This window comes from Moschus berezovskii, chromosome 1 (genome assembly GCF_049115385.1).
Source record: "Moschus berezovskii isolate FMDL1 chromosome 1, NW_MosBer_1.0, whole genome shotgun sequence".
Lineage (NCBI taxonomy): Eukaryota > Metazoa > Chordata > Mammalia > Artiodactyla > Moschidae > Moschus > Moschus berezovskii.
Window position 1 is genome coordinate 74,456,772 of NC_142460.1, and position 17,351 is coordinate 74,474,122.

General features: G+C 37.5%; 1 protein-coding gene across 8 annotated transcripts in view; it reads left to right on the top strand.

Moving 5' to 3' along the window:
- The window catches only part of DZIP3 (DAZ interacting zinc finger protein 3), a 127,194-nt gene extending 116,294 nt beyond the window's left edge, over nt 1–10,900 (top strand). For 5 of the 8 annotated variants that reach the window (XM_055420344.2, XM_055420053.2, XM_055420431.2 and 2 more), the window contains 5 exons: nt 1,793–1,932; nt 3,343–3,463; nt 4,244–4,387; nt 4,472–4,567; nt 8,126–10,900. In XM_055420344.2, the coding sequence (XP_055276319.2) occupies nt 1,793–1,932; nt 3,343–3,463; nt 4,244–4,387; nt 4,472–4,567; nt 8,126–8,236 (612 nt within the window). In that variant the 3' untranslated portion in view covers nt 8,237–10,900. The remainder of the gene's footprint in view (nt 1–1,792; nt 1,933–3,342; nt 3,464–4,243; nt 4,388–4,471; nt 4,568–8,125) is intronic. The other 3 variants (XM_055420510.2, XM_055420583.2, XM_088836821.1) reach the window with 1 other exon arrangement.
- Nucleotides 10,901–17,351: the final 6,451 nt, after the last annotated feature.

The window sequence follows — 17,351 nt, forward strand, 5'->3', positions numbered from 1 at the left end:
ATATAAATATTATCACCCTGAAACATGTTATACTGCAAAGTTACAAATTTTCCTAGTTACAAAGAGCCAGATAAGCTTTATTAGAACCTGAAGAAGCAGTTGAGAAGTTTAAAGTGGTTAGGATTATTAGTTGTAATCTTGGTCAAGGTATACTTTTTATTAAAAAACCTCACAGAAGATTGATTTTTAATATAATTAATAAAAATTATCTAATCTTGAATTTGTCATAACTGCTTTCTAGTGAATTGAGGTTTATTCTGTACCTGTATATTGCTGACAGACTCCCTTTGAAATGTATAGTCAAATAGGTTTACTTACTTGTATAGAGGCCTCGCTACAAGCAAATATGTATCTAAGCTTTAACATGTTTACTAAGCACCACATTTTTTTTTATTATCTTGATACTATAGTGTTGCTGATGTGTTTTGCTCCTGCAACATTCTATGAGGATCAAGTACCTCAGCCTTCTAATAGGATTACTTTCTGATTCCTCTGAAAAAGCTTGGACATTGAGGCAAACCCAGATTTCTGGGGATATTCCGCTCTTTCTCTGACTTACCAGGCTTTGTATGAGTAATTTCAGTGTCTCTCAGTAGTTGCTAATTTTTCATAAGTAGTAACCTTATATTTTAAAATAATCTGTAATCTTAGATGGAAGATACTTTGTTTATAATTATCCTAATAATCAGATAAACCACTTCAAAAATTCACATATTGATATTAATTAATTAGAAACTTAATGGTTCTAAGAAAGAACTATCACAAAATATGGGAAAATTTTTGTTTAATGGTTTCATGACTCTGAGTTGTCACTACAACTTCCATATACCACCTATGTGACGTTTTGAGACACTGGGCAGATATTTTAGTAGTATTCTCATCTTTATTTAGTTGTTTGAAAATTAAACTTTTATTATTCGCTTTTTATGATTAATAAGTGTGAGTATAAGTGTAGTCGCTCAGTCGTGTCCAACTCTTTGCAACCCTATGGACTATAGCCCACCAGTCTCCTCTGTCCATGGGATTCTGCAGGCAAGAATACTGGAGTAGGTTGCCATTTCCTTCCCCAGGGGATCTTCCTGACCCAGGGATCGAATCTGGGTCTTCTGCATCACAGGCAGATGCTTTACCCTTTGAGCCACCAGGGAAGCCCAAATAATTTTATCTTATTAGATATTTATTAGTAATTATTAATAATTTTATTATTTTTATAATTAGAAAAATACAATGCACATAGTATATACAAAATATATAATATATACAGTAGAAAGCAAAACTACCCTGCTGTTGAATGCTAGAAAATAATCACAGCTTATGGATTATTTTATATCTTACAGTCCTTTTTCTATGCATACATATTTGAAAAATATTTTAATATTACATGATTTCTACCATAAATGCTGTGCCATAGACTTTTTTTAAATTACATATATTATGGATATCTCTTATGCTCAGACATATAGATCTATTTTTAAGGACTTGATTAGATATGCTACAGTTTATTTATTTATTCCCCTACTAACAAACTAGGTTGCTGTCAGAAATGCACACTCTATTTCCTTTATGTTTGCAATTACTGAGACTAGCATGTGCCATTTTAAAAATAAAGGTAAACATATATAAATAATTAGAAATGTTGTTGTGCTGGTTAAGGAAAAACTTCTGAAAAGGGAACATGCATGTCAATATTCCTCTTTATTGTACCCATTTTCTGAGGTATGGAGATCTCATGTTGACATGGAACTTTGCTTCCCCATAATTGAAGCTGATGACATAATTGTGTTTCTTACAGATGACTAGCATAGCCTTGACACTGCCAGCTCCTGTGGGAGAAGCTATACCTCCCAGTGCAAGTCTAGGAAGTGATCCCCTTATGATGAATTGGGAGAAGATTACAGAGGGGCTGAAAACTGCCTTTCCACAGCAGACCAGGTAGCTTAGTTTCTTTTAGTGTTGTGAATAGATCATACGACAGTTTCCATAGCCATAATTATGCCAGTGAAACATTTCAGAGAAACAACACCCACCCTCCCTCCTCCCAACACACACAAGGTACAGGTATTTCTTAACCATCACCTTGGTAAGGAAAATGAAATTCATTAAGAAGGGATAGTTTTCAGTATAAATTCTAAAACTCTCCATGAAAATTATTAGTTTTAAGTCACGAGGGAATGAACTTTTGAATTTAGGTTTACTTGTTTAGTGAAAGTACAACTAATTATAAACCTATCCAGTTTTAATGCCACTAGCTACAATAATTATCTTAATAACCTATTTCCAAAGTGAATTTTAAGTGAACTGTATGCCATATAAGTGCAAACATAGTCAGATTTCCTTAATTTATTGAGGGTTCTTATGGTTTCTTTGTTAAGGAACACAGTTAAATGCAAGAAATCATTATTTTACTCTGCTTTTCACAGTTCTGACTTTCGCAGAAAGCTATTTAATTCTACTCCTCCAGAAATGAAGTATCTTTTATCTTTAATCTTGTATCAAATAAATAATTCTAGTTTTCACCAGCATTTTCATTTGAAGATCAATGCTTTTATTTAACACTATATACTATTATGTTTCATGGTTATATTATGGTTTTGTAAACATAATGGTGAATAGAAAATGAAAATAGAACTTTAATATACTTGTGGTAACAATGTTTATAGAAAATAAATAGTAAATCAAAGATAGTTTTATAAGGCTGGTGACATGACATTTCATTTGAGAAAAATATTTTATCATCCTATCCTGTCCTGCCAAAATGTGTATGCAGACTTTGAGTCAGTGGGCCATGGGAATTGAAAAATAGCATGTTGATTAAAATACTCCTAGGTTTCTTTATCACTTAATGTGTCTTTTAGTCTTTGCTTTCCTTTTCTGTTAAATCTTTAATTTCTGTTTATGAATTTTATAAAAGTAGAATTGATAGCACAATGATAGAGACTGATGGTAACATAATTGAAAAGCAATATTTTAGTCTCTTTCAAGTAAGAGAACATTGAGAATTACAATATAAAGAGGCTCAGTACATAAATATTTAGATAGCAAACTTCATTTTCACAAGTGAGCTTTTATAAAGTTAAAATCTCATTGGGGGAAGAAAGCAAATACTAAACTTTATCAATCATGAACATATTAAGTATCCTAAATGAGCACATTAGTAGGAATTTTCATTCTGGTTTAAGATAAATGCAGATGGACCCATAATCACGTTTTTAGATCAGGGATCCAAAGGGTCACATCTGTACGGTGGATATTATCCCATGATAGGATTTTATATATCCTTTGGAGGGCACGTCTTCAGGGCAGTAGGAGAATGACCACTACTCTTTCCTTGATCTTTTCCAGAAAGGAGCTTACAGATTTCTTACGGAAATTGAAGAATACTCATGGGAAGTCCCTATCTGGACTGACATTTGATGAAATTGTTCATAAGATTTCCCAATTTATTGACCCCAAGAGATCTCAGGTAAAAAAAAAAAGCAATTAAACAACATAAAACAAAAAGTAAAACTATCTCCTGACCTTTACCTTTAGTTAGCTGTACTAATTATCTCTATAACATAATCAGGAAATCAATTATAATCATATTAAATCATATATTAACATTAAACAAACTTGACAAATGGCGTTGGAAACACCACCTGATCATTCTAGAATAAAACTGAGCCTTTTGAAATTCAGGTTATTTTGAATATTTCAAAATGAAAACTTTTTTTTTTCTAATTTTCTGCAAAGACTTATTTTAAATAAAAGAGCACCTAGAGTTACTTTTGTTTTTACCTGGTTCTTAGTCTATAAATAATATTGCTATAATTGCTTGAAGATTTCTCATGAACCTGATTATTAACCTTTATGTTGTTGTTCGGTTGCCCAATTGTGTCCGACTCTTTGTGACCCCATGGACTGCAGCACACCAGGCTTCCCTGTCCTTCACTATCTCCCAGAGTTTGCTCAAACTCTTGCCCATTGAATCGGTGATGCCATCCAACCATCTCATCCTCTATGTACCCCCTTCTCCTGCCCTCAGTCTTTCCCAGCATCAGGATTTTTTCCAGTGAGTCAGCTCTTTGCATCAGGCAGCCAAAGTATTAGATCCTCAGCTTCAGCATCAGTCCTTCCAATGAATATTCAGGGTTGATTTCCCCTTTTGTTGAATTCCACTGTAGCATATTCTATGGTAGTCTGTCAGTTCTTCCTGTCTTATACAATTCTAAAAAAATAATAAGTATGATATTCTTATTTTCAGAGTCAAGGAAAATTAGTGCCAAATGGTAATCGTGTTTCACCTAGCCATACTCCACCACAGGCTAATGCTGCCCAGCCCTCAAAACCAGCCCGGAGGCCCCTTGGTTCAGAAGGCTCTGTCACGCAGGAAGGAGCCAATCATTTGGTAAGACTGAGACTGTTGATTCTAAATACATTTAAATTTAGGAGAGAGAATGAACTGAATTAACTTTATGTGTATTTTCCCTAGGATGATGAGGAAGAAGAGCCTTGTGTGATCTGTCATGAGAATCTCTCTCCAGATAACCTCTCAGTTTTGCCTTGTGCGCATAAATTCCATTCTCAGGTAAACTTATCTGTTTAATATTTTACCATTAATTAATTGATTAATTAAGTGAAATTCATGCTACATTTCTTGAAATCATATACACGTATGATCATCTACTGTGTCATGAATTTCACTGGATATTCATGTAGTGGATAGCGTTTATGTGTTTCCCCATACCTACCATGGATTGCATTGTGTTTTCTCAGGTCTTGATATACCTTGCAGGAGAAGGGGACAGTGATGAAATTTAATGGACAGAGTGGCATTTCCTTTGAACAGATGAACAGAACTGGAAGGAATTTTGATTGACATGACAGTTGACAGTTTAGCAAAGTGACACTTCACCTTGACTGGTTATTTATAAATAGTGTTCTTTGTTCACACCTAATGATGGCCAACTGCTGTTACAGCACATAAGAATTACCTTAACAGTCTGTCCAGGCTTCTGTATTTGCTTTTGAAGATGCTAAGACTTGAGTGTTTTGTTTTGTTCTTCATTTTTATTGAAGTGTAGTTGCTTTACAATGTTGTGTTAATTTCTGCTGTACATCTTTGAATCAGCTATACATATATTCCCTCTTTTTTGGATTTCCTTCTCATTTAGGTCACCACAGAGCACTGAGTAGAGTTCCCTGTGCTATACAGTAGGTTCTCATCCGTTGTCTATTTCATACATAGTAATGTATATATTTCAATCCCACTCTCCCGATTCAGCCCACCCTCCCTTCCCCCCTTGGTGTCCATACGTTTGTTCTCTACATCTGTGTCTCTGTTTCTGCTTTGCAAATAGATTCATATGTACCATTTTTCTAGATTCCACATATATCATTAATATACGATATTTGTTTTTCTCTTTCTGACTTACTTGACTTGTATGACAGTCTCTGGGTCCATCCATGTCTCTGCAAATAGCACAGTTTCATTCCTTTCTATGGCTGGGAAATATTCCATTGTATGTATGTACCACATCTTCTTTATCCATTCCTCTGTTAATGGACATTGAGGTTGCTTCCATGTACTGGCTATTGTAAATAGTGTTGCAGTAAGCATTTGGATGCATGTATCTTTTGAAATTATGGTTTTCTCCAGGTATATGCCAGGAATGGAATTGCTGGGTTAGATAGTAGTTTTTTTCCTAGTATTTTTAAGAAATCGCCATACTATTCTCCATAGTGGCTGTATCAGTTTTTACTCCCACCAATAGTGCAAGAGGGTTCCCTTTTCTCTACACCCTCTCCAGCATTTATTGTTTGTAGTTTTTTTTGGTGATGACTGTTCTGACTGGTGTGAGGTGATAGATACACCATTGTAGTTTTGATTTGCATTTCTCTGATAATTAGTGACATTGAGCATCTTTTCATGTGCCTCTTGGCCATCTGTATATCTTCTTTGGAGAAATGTCTATTTAAATCTTCCACCCATTTTTTGATTGAGCTGTTTTATTTTTATATTGAGCTACATGAGCTATTTGTACATTGTGCAGATTAATCGCTTGTCAGTTGCTTCATTTGAAAATATTTTCTCACATTCTGAGTGTTGTCTTTTCATCTCGTTTATAGTTTTCTTTTGATGTTAGAAAAATGTGAGGCTGGCATATTTTTTGTTAATTCTTGGCATTTGTACATTAGCAACATAGATTAACTTGTTAGCAACATAGAGTAACTTCTGATGTTGTTGTTGTGCAAGTGCTATTGATATACAGTTTATGATCCAAGTCTTCTGTTGTGGAAGTGTAACATGACAAAAGAAAAGGTAATCTTACACAAGAAAGGCTTCTCAGGGAAATGAACAATAGCCACCTTATTCAAGCCATATCTGTAAAACATCATTTCAAAGATAATGTGATACCTGGTACAGAATTATATTTTTCATCTGCTCTGTTAAGAGATATGCATAGAATGACTAATCCTAAATGATCTCCAGATGGTATTTGAGTCGCTCAGTCGTGTCCAACTTTTTGCAACCCCATGGACTGCAGCACACCAGGCCTCCCTGTCCATCACCAAATCCCAGAGTTTACCCAAACTCATGTCCATTGAGTCGGTGATGCCATCCAGCCATCTCATCCTCTGTTGTCCCCTTCTCCTCCTGCCTTCAATCTTTCCCATCATCAAGGTCTTTTCCAGTGAGTCAGTTTTCACATCAGGTGGCCAAAGTACTGGAGTTTCATCTTCAACATCAGTCCAATGAACACTCAGGACTGATCTCCTTTAGGATGAACTGGTTGGATCTCCTTGCAGTCCAAGGGACTCTCAAGAGTCTTCTCCAACACCACAGTTCAAAAGCATCAATTCTCTGGCACTCAGCTTTCTTTACAACTCTCACATCCATTCATGACTACTAGAAAAACCATAGCTTTGACTGGACGGACCTTTGTTGGCAAAGTAATGTCTCTGCTTTTTAATATGCTATCTAGGTTGATCATAACTTTCCTTCCAAGGAGTAAGCGTCTTTTAATTTCATGGCTGCAGTCATCATCTGCAGTGATTTTGGAGCCAAAAAAATAAAGTCTCTCACTGTTTCCCCATCTATTTGCCATGAAGTGATGGGGCCAGATGCCATGATCTTAGTTTTTGGAATGTTGAGCTTTAAGCCAGCTTTTTCACTCTCCTCTTTCACTTTCATCAAGAGGCTGTTTAGTTCCTCTTCACTTTCTGCCATAAGGGTGGTGTCATCTGCATATCTGAGGTTATTGATATTTCTCCCAGCAATCTTGATTCCAGCTTGTGCTTCATCCAGCCCAGCATTTCTCATGATGTACTCTGCATATGAGTTAAGTAAGCAGGGTGACAATATACAGCCTTGATGTACTCTTTTCCTATTTGGAACCAGTCTGTTGTTCCAGGTCCAGTCTGATTTTCCTAAAGATCTGTTTAGAAAATAAATGTTTCACAAACTTGTGTTATTCTTTGCCATCACTCACTGAATAGAAAGCAAGTAATTCATTTAGGTTACTGTCTAGGGATAGAGTTAATGGGCCTCATGTCTACTGCCTATTCTTCATACTCTTAATACTCTCTCATCTAGCTAGGCTCTCCATTATTCATTCAGGTAAAATGATTTGTTTTTGGAGAGTCAGTATTCAAACAAATAACTTAATAGATAGTTCATAGCCAAAGAATACTACCATTATCACCAAAGAAAGGCGATCTTAAAAGTATACCCATTATCTAAAGATTTTAACTTCAAACACCATAAGTACTTGATACAACATATTTGTGACATTTGTATATTTAGATATGACTTTTTCTAGATTATCAATTAGAATAATAGATAATAAACAGAAAAAAATATAGCAGGTTTCCTCAACTTCCTTGTTAGGAAGAAGTGCTAATCTACCTGAAGATTGGGGTTGGAGAAACGAACTTATTAGAATAAACTGGCTGAAAGGTGTTGTCCTGTTACCAACTATATTGCTCAGCAAACCATGGACAAAATGCCTTGACTGCAGCAGTTTTCTTGGCAATCCACCAGTCCATCAGAAGACATATTGGTTGGCAACCCTGATGTGTAGAGTAACACCTGCCTCTGCTAGGCTAAATCTGAGTGACTGACATGAATCTTTTTGCTCCTTAGTGCATTAGACCTTGGTTGATGCAACAGGGGACATGCCCAACCTGCAGACTCCACGTTTTGCTACCAGAAGAATTTCCAGGTCACCCCAGCCGGCCCTTGCCCAAGATCTGATTCAGCAGGGTGACTATGCAAAGGAGGTTCAATTTTCAGACTCCAGAATTTAGTTTTCCACTTATTTGAGCTGACAGTATGAGTGATGTGAAGCAGTATGTTCTTCAATATTATTAAAAATAAGCTAGTTAATCTCATTAAAGCTGCAGCCAAAGAGGAGAGGACAAATCTTCAGGACTATGAACTGAACTGAAAGGGTTTAAAGAAGATAAAATTTTGAAAGTTACGTTAGATTTGCCCATATTTTAGTAGATCTTTTCTTCCAACTTAAACGTGATTACTGTTGCCTTGTATCTTAGGATGTCTTCTCTTTTCCTTATTCCAGTCATCCTTTACTTTCTCCTGAATATGCTACACTTTAATTTCCTGAAGTAAATGTAAACAAGAGTAAGAAAATTCCTCAGATTTTAGTGTTCCTTTTAACTTTTAAAATTGCTTATAAAATATGTTATTTATTTATATTTTAGCTCTATCTTCCCCATTCTTTCCTATTCTCTAAAATATGTACCTGTGAATAGATTATGAGCTACGTGAGGGTGATGACCAACCACTGATGTCTTGGAGCTGGCTTATATACCGTACTGGTTTGTGAGAGATGATTCTTAGTTTCAGGAATTTTGTTACAGTTATTCAAACTGTTAGCTTGAAATCTGGTATAGTGGGAGTATTTTACACCACAGAAATTGGTGAATGCTGTAGATAAGGGCTTTTTTTCCCTTCCCCCCAAGAGCTTGTTATTAAAGATTTACCAGCATACCACTGGGACCATGCCTGATAATTGTGACTGTTCTCAATGTCTTGCACAGTATATACACCATAAAAACCCCCCCAAATTAGAAATCAGGAAGCAGTAAGAAAATTAGTATGCAAATTAAGTCATTTGCTCATTTGAATAACTTTGTAAACATGCTTTTTGGACCTTAATCATTTATACTTTGGAGGAATTTTTTTTTCAGCCTTAAAAGTTTCTAATTTCACTTTCTCGTGCATGGGTGGTGTCCTGTTTGTGTGTAGTTGTCTCTTATGACAGAGTTGACACCCACTGAGCTAAGTGGCACATTTAAAGCTTGTCACTGAGAACTTTCATTCTTAGAGGTCAAAAATCTATTTTGAAATTAGTACTATGTAAATGTTGTGTTGTACATGTCTCTGGCTACAAAATTATTAATAAAAGAATTCAGTTACCTTGTAAGAGAAATGTTACTTGGTTCGTATTATTTTCCATAAATTAATGAAATCCATTCTGTGAATAAATCTTTCCTGACTCAGCAACTATTTTACCTGTATATTTCACTATAAATATATCTTGAAGTTATTTTAAATCTCTACTTAAAATTACTGTTTCTGAAATTGTATGTTGTTTTTTTCTCTAATGAGAATAGACTGGAAAATGTGAAAGAAAATACCCCAAAGTGAAGGCAGTCATCTAGACTTGTTAAGTGCCAATAAAGTCTTAGAATTATACAATTCAGAACTTACAGGGCCTTTAATAATTATCTCGTCTGACACCTCAAGGTCATGGTCATATAGCAGATTACCTTGTAAAACATTTTTTAGTATATGTTTACAATTGTATTTACACTTTCATGTGGGAAAGAATAAATGTTTCTTAATGCCTATTATTTTGTGTTTATCACTGTAACTATATCCTAAAACTACTTGAAATCTCTTTCAAACATCTCTTTCTGTTTAATTGTGCTTAAACTTTATCTTCTCTTGTGAGAAAGGGTAGGAAGATATCCAAGAAGTCAGCCATCTATACTTGTAAAATATCAAGAATATCTTAGACTCATAGAATGTCAGAGTTTATAGGGTCTTTATTGATCCTTTGGTCTATTGCTTCATTTTACAGGAACAGCTTGCCCTAGATCATGCGGTTAAATAGTGGCTGAGCCAGTCCTAATATTTGAGAGAGTCCTGATACTCAGTAAGTCACGTGTTTGCTCCATAAACTCAAGCTGCAAGGCTGTATTGGTGCTGACCTGCTGTTCTTAGCTCCAAAGATGGGGCCAGAGAACTTAACAGGGTAGCTGATATATAGTGAGAATGTAGTAGGAACATGCTCTTGAATGTCATGTCCAGCTCTGCAGATGCTAACAGTAATGGTATTTTTTTCTTTTTGAGATTTAACAATAAAGACAACTGTAGCCGTCATTCTGTTATAAACAATGATTGCTGTCATGCCTGTGGCTGCTGAAGGACCCAGAACACCATACTGCACAGAAATTCAGTGAGAGAAGTAGTAATATTTACTTTAGAATCTGTACACCTCCTGTAATGTAACATCACTGCAGCTGCTGTCAGATATGTCTTGTAGTATTTTCCTTTATATTCATTGTCCATGTGTATAATAACATTTTCCAGCTTTTATGGGACACCTCCTTGATCAAATGTTACTTTGTTTGATCCACCAATAACTTTAAAGTGGATACTATCCTTTTTATTTTGCAGACGATGAAACTGAGGCTCAACTAAGGGTATATTTTGTCTGAGGTCACAGCTGTGAAGTGGCATTCTAGGATTTGAATGCAAATCTCTGTGCCTTAGATGGTGTTCTCTTCCAGTTCGTCATAGTGGTCTCCCCATTCTGGACTGACTGTATACACAAATATTATTTTAAATAATATAGTCAAAATAAAATGAAACAAATGGTAAATATGATTATTTTGGGCTATGTACATGGTATTGAATACATAAAAATATATATAATAGTGATACAATATAATAAGAAAAATTTGACTTTTCCCTCAGATGTCTTGGTTTGCTTAGGATGGTTCCAATTAATGCCTGTTGTCTTGACATATTAATAGTGCTCCCTTTTACTCTCAATAGTGTCCTAGTACAGATGATTAATTTTATTTTATGGTTAATCTTTTTTACCAGATTCAAAATTTAGCAAAACTCCTCTACATTTATAAAATGCTCCTGGAATACCTTAATCCCTTATCACATAGCTTCTCAGGTAAGAATCATCCACACACACAACCTCTCAGGTAGGGAACCATCCACACATAAATATGATATAAAAAGCAGCAATCAAGAGAGTGCAAATGCAAGATATTGAAAATGCATTTGAAATTAAAAGACCATCAACTTAAAGCAGTCTTATATGTGTGTGAGTATATGTATGTATATATATAGCCTGCTGGAGAAGGCAATGGCAACCCACTCCAGTGCTCTTGTCTGGAAAATCCCATGGACGGAGGAGCCTGGTAGGCTGCAGTCCATGGGGTCGCTAAGAGTCGGACACAACTGAGCAACTTCACTTTCACTTTTCACTTTCATGCATTGGAGAAGGAAATGGCAACCCACTCCAGTGTTCTTGCCTGAAGAATCCCAGGGACAGGGGAGCCTGGTGGGCTGCTGTCTATGGGGTCGCACAGAGTCAGACACGACTGAAGCAACTTAGCAGTAGCGGCAGCATATAGCCTGCTACATTAAAACCTTGTGGTAACTGCAAACCAAAAATATACAATAGATAAAAAACAAAAAAGTAGTCCAAACAACACTACAGATAATCATCAAATCACACAAGAAGAAAACAAAAGAGGGAGGGAAGAGAAAATACCTATAAAAACAAATCCAAAACAATAAATAAGATGGCAATAGGAACACATAATTGGTAATTACCTTAAAAATGTATCAAATATTTCAACCAAAAGACACAGATTGGCTGAATGGATAGAAAAACAAGACCTATATATATGCTGTCTACAAGAGACCCACTTCAGATCCAAGGACACATACAGACTGAAAGTGAGGGGAGAGTAAAAGGTATCCATGCAAATGGAAATCATAAGAAAGCTGGTGTAGCAGTACTCACATCAGAAAAAATAGACTTTAACATAAAGATTAACAAGAGACAAAGAAGAACACTACATAATGCTGAAGGGATCAATAATCCAAGAAGATATGACAACTATAAATATGTATGTATCTAACATAGGAGCACGTCAGTATAAAAGGTAAATGCTAAAAGCCATGAAGGAGGAATCACTCGTAATACAATAATAGTGGGTGACTGTAACACCCCATTTTCATCAGTAGACAGATCACCCAGGCAGAAAATAAGTAAGGAAACATAGACCTTAAAAGATGCATTAGACCAGATGGACTTAACTGATGTTTATAGAGCATTCCATCCAAAAGCAGCAGAATATATATTATTCTCAAGTGCACATGGAACACTCTCCAGGAACTAATTGCATACTGGGCCACAACGTGAGCCTTGGTAAATTTAGGAAAATTGAAATTATATCAAGCATCTTTTCTGATCACAAGACTATGAGTTAAGAAGTCAACTACAAGGAAAAACTGTAAAAAACACAAACATATGTGGGCTGAACCATATGTTATTAAACCACCAATGGGTCACTGAAGAAATCAAAGAGGAAACAAAAAAACCCAGTTATCTAAAACCTATGGGAGGCAGCAAAAGCAGTTAGTTGTGAGTTTATATCAAATACAGTCTTACCTCAGGAAATAAGAATAATCTTAAATAAAGAACCTAACTTTATTTAGGGCTTCCCTGATGGCTCAGATGGTAAAGAATCTGCCTGCAATGTAGGAGACCTGGGTTCAATCCCTGGGTTGGAAAGATCCCCTGGAGGAGGGCATGGCAACCCACTGCAGTATTCTTGCCTGGAGAATCCCCATGGACAGAGGAGCCTGGTGGGCTACAGTCCATGGGGTCGCGTAGAGTCAGACATCACTGAGCAACTAAAGCACAACGTGACCTTATTTTAAAAACCCTGGGGGGAAGGAACAAGATGGCGGAGGAATAGGACGGCGAGACCACTCTCTCCTCCACAAATTCATCAAAAGAACATTTGAACGCGGAGTAAAGTCCACAAAACAACTTCTGAATGCTGGAAGAGGACATCAGGCACCCAGAAAAGCAGCCCACTGTCTTTGAAAGGAGGTAGGAAAAAACATAAAAGATAAAAAGCGAGACGAAGTAAGGACAGAGCTCCGTCCCAGGAAGGGAGGCTTTAAAAAGAGAGAAGTTTCCAAACACCAGGAAACACTCTCACTGGCGAATCTGTGGCGAGCCTTGGAAGATCAGAGGGCCACATAACCCTCTTTTTTTTTTAAGATTTTTTTAAAACCCACAGACTACCCACCAAACGGTAACTCCCAGCGGAGAAGCAGTGCAGACGCCTGCATACGCCATTAGCAGGCGGGGGCTGGGCAGGGAGGAGCCGGCTGAACTGCTTAGAGAGAGGACTGGGCTTGAATGCCGCGAGAACAATTTGAGAGAACTGGGGAGAGCAAAGCAGACTGTGGGATAGCTTCCCCACGAAAAGGCGGAAAGCTCTAACCTAAGACTCGGCCAGCCTCGCTCACAGAATAAAGGACTGAGCACAGCGAGCCGGCTGCGGTCGGCCCATCCCCCATCCCCTGCTGAGACAGGCAGGGAGTGCAGCCAGAGCCGGAGCGGGCAACCGTGGCCCCAGAAAGGCATCTGATACAAACTGCAGACAGGCTTGTTGCTAATCAGGACTTCTTGGGCTCGGGCCGGTCGATATCCCCCTGAGAAGGTGCGCCGGTTGTACACCCAGAAAACCGAGTGGCGGGGACTGGGGAGGCGATAAGTCGCAGGGACGGCGCTTGCCAAACACCTGGTCCCCTGAACTGCTCGGACCAGGGAAGGCACAAAACGCAGGCCCAACCAAGTCTGCGCCTTTGTGGAGTACCTGAGAACCTGAACTTGAGCCACTCAGACCTGGGAAGTGCATACAACCCGGCACTGGCCTCGGACAGTTCCCGCAGAGCAACCTAGAGCCTGTGCATTGTAGACTGGGACAGCATACGTGCTGTGAGCGGGGGCAAACCCAGTGTGGCCAAGACGCTGCGAGCACTCTCCACAGATGCCAGAGATATTCGTCTGCAGCGTTCCTCCCTTCCCAAAACAGGACTGAACAACTGAGCCTTAAGAAGTGTCCACCCACCCCCTAGTATCAGGGCGGAAATTAGACACTGAAGAGACCAGCAAACAGAAGCTAAAACAGAGGGAACCACCTTGGAAATGACAGATAGAGACGTCTAGAGGCTACTCCAAGAATAAGACCAAAAACCAGAGGCAAGAGACTTAAGCCCGAATCCTGAGAACTCCAGGGAACATTAATCGATAGGAGCTCATCATACGTCTCCATACCTACACTAAAACCAAGCACCACCCAAGGGTCAACAAGTTCCAGAGCAAGACATACCACGCAAATTCTCCAGTAACACAGGAAACTAGCCCTGAGCTTCAATATACAGGCTGCCCAAAGTCACTTCAAACCCACTGACATCTCATAACTCATTACTGGACACTTCATTGCACTCCAGAGAGAAGGAATCCAGCTCCACCCACCAGAACACCGACACAAGCTTCCATAACCAGGGAACCTTGACAAGTCACCTGTCCAACCCCACACACAGCGAGGAAACTACATAATAAAGAGAACTCCACAAACAGCCAGAAGAGGGAAAGGCCACCCCAAGCAAAGCAATATAAGCAAGATGAAGAGGCAGAGAAATACCCAGCAAGTAAAGGAACAAGATAAATGCCCACCAACACAAACAAAAGAGGAAGATATAGGGAATCTACCTGATAAAGAATTTCGAATTTTGATAGTGAAAATGATTCAAAATCTTGAAAGCAAAATGGAGTTACAGATAAATAACCTGGAGAAAAAGATTGAGAAGATGGAAGAAAGGTTTAATAAGGACTTAGAGGAAATAAAAAAGAGTCAATATACAATGAATAATGCAATAGATGAGATCAGAAACACTCTGGAAGGAACAAACAGTAGAATAACAGAGGCAGAAGACAGGATAAGTGAGTTAGAAGATAGAATTGTAGAAATAAATGAAACAGAGAGGAAAAAAGAAAAACAAATTAAAAGAAATGAGAACAATATTAGAGACCTCTGGGACAATGTTAAACGCTCCAACATTCGAATCATAGGAATCCCAGAAGAAGACGACAAAAAGAAAGACCATGAAAGAATACTTGAGGAGATAATAGTTGAAAACTTCTCTAAAATAGGGAAAGAAATAATCACCCAAGTCCAAGAAACCCAGAGAGTCCCCAACAAGATAAACCCAAGGCGAAATACTCCAAGACACATATTAATCAAATTAACAAAGATCAAACACAAAGAACAAATATTAAAAGCAGCAAGGGAAAAACAGCAAATAACACACAAGGGGATCCCCATAAGGATAACAGCCGATCTTTCAACAGAAACTCTTCAGGCCAGGAGGGAATGGCAAGACATACTTAAAGTGATGAAAGAAAATAACCTACAGCCCAGACTACTGTACCCAGCAAGGATCTCATTCAAATATGAAGGAGAAATCAAAAGCTTTACAGACAAGCAAAAGCTGAGAGAATTCAGCATTACCAAACCAGCTCTCCAACAAATGCTAAAGGATCTTCTCTAGACAGGAAACACAGAAAGGGTGTATAAACTCGAACCCAAAGCAATAAAGAAAATGGCTACGGGATCGTACTTATCAATAATTACCTTAAACGTAAATGGGTTGAATGCCCCAACCAAAAGACAAAGGCTGGCTGAATGGATACAAAAACAAGACCCCCATATATGTTGTCTGCAAGAGACCCACCTCAAAACGAGGGACACACACAGACTGAAAGTGAAGGGCTGGAAAAAGATATTCCATGCAAATAGAGACCAAAAGAAAGCAGGAGTAGCAATACTCATATCAGATAAAATAGACTTTAAAACAAAGGCTGTGAAAAGAGACAAAGAAGGAAACTACATAATGATCAAAGGATCAATCCAAGATGAAGATATAACAATTATAAATATTTATGCACCCAACATAGGAGCACCGCAATATGTAAGACAATTACTAACAAGTATGAAAGGGGAAATTAACAACAATGCAATAATAGTGGGAGATTTTAATACCCCACTTACATCTATGGATAGATCAACTAAACAGAAAATTAACAAGGAAACACAAACTTTAAATGATACAATAGACCAGTTAGACCTAATAGATATCTATAGGACATTTCACCCCAAAACAATGAATTTCACCTTTTTCTCAAGCGCACACGGAACCTTTTCCAGGATAGATCACATCCTGGGCCATAAATCTAGCCTTGGTAAATTCAAAAAAGTTGAAATCATTCCATGCATCTTTTCTGACCACAATGCAGTAAGATTAGATCTCAATTACAGGAGAAAAACTATTAAAAATGCCAACATATGGAGGCTGAACAACACGCTGCTGAATAATGAACAAATCATAGAAGAAATCAAAAGAGAAATCAAAATATGCATAGAAATGAATGAAAATGAAAACACAACAACCCAAAACCTCTGGGACACTGTAAAAGCAGTGCTAAGGGGGAAGTTCATAGCAATACAGGCACACATCAAGAAACAAGAAAAAAGTCAACTAAATAACCTAACTCTACATCTAAAGCAACTAGAAAAGGAAGAAATGAAGAACCCCAGGGTCAGTAGAAGGAAAGAAATAGTGAAAATTAGGGCAGAGATAAATGCAAAAGAAACAAAAGAGACCATAGCAAAAATCAACAAAGCCAAAAGCTGGTTCTTTGAGAAGGTAAATAAAATTGACAAACCACTAGCCAGACTTATCAAGAAACAAAGGGAGAAGAACCAAATCAATAAAATTAGAAATGAAAATGGAGAGATCACAACTGACAACACAGAAATACAAAGGATTATTAGAGAATACTATCAGCAATTATATAGCAATAAAATGAATGACCTGGAAAAAATGGACAAATTCCTAGAAAAGTACAACTTTCCAAAACTGAACCAGGAAGAAATAGAAAATCTGAACAAACCCATCACAAGCACGGAAATTGAAGCTGTAATCAAAAATCTCCCAGCAAACAAAAGCCCAGGTCCAGACGGCTTCACAGCCGAATTCTACCAAAAATTTAGAGAAGAGCTAACACCTATTCTACTCAAACTCTTCCAGAAAATTGCTGAGGAAGGGAAACTTCCAAACTCATTCTATGAGGCCACCATCACCCTAATCCCAAAACCTGGTAAAGACCCCACAAAAAAAGAAAACTACAGGCCAATATCACTGATGAACATAGATGCAAAAATCCTTAACA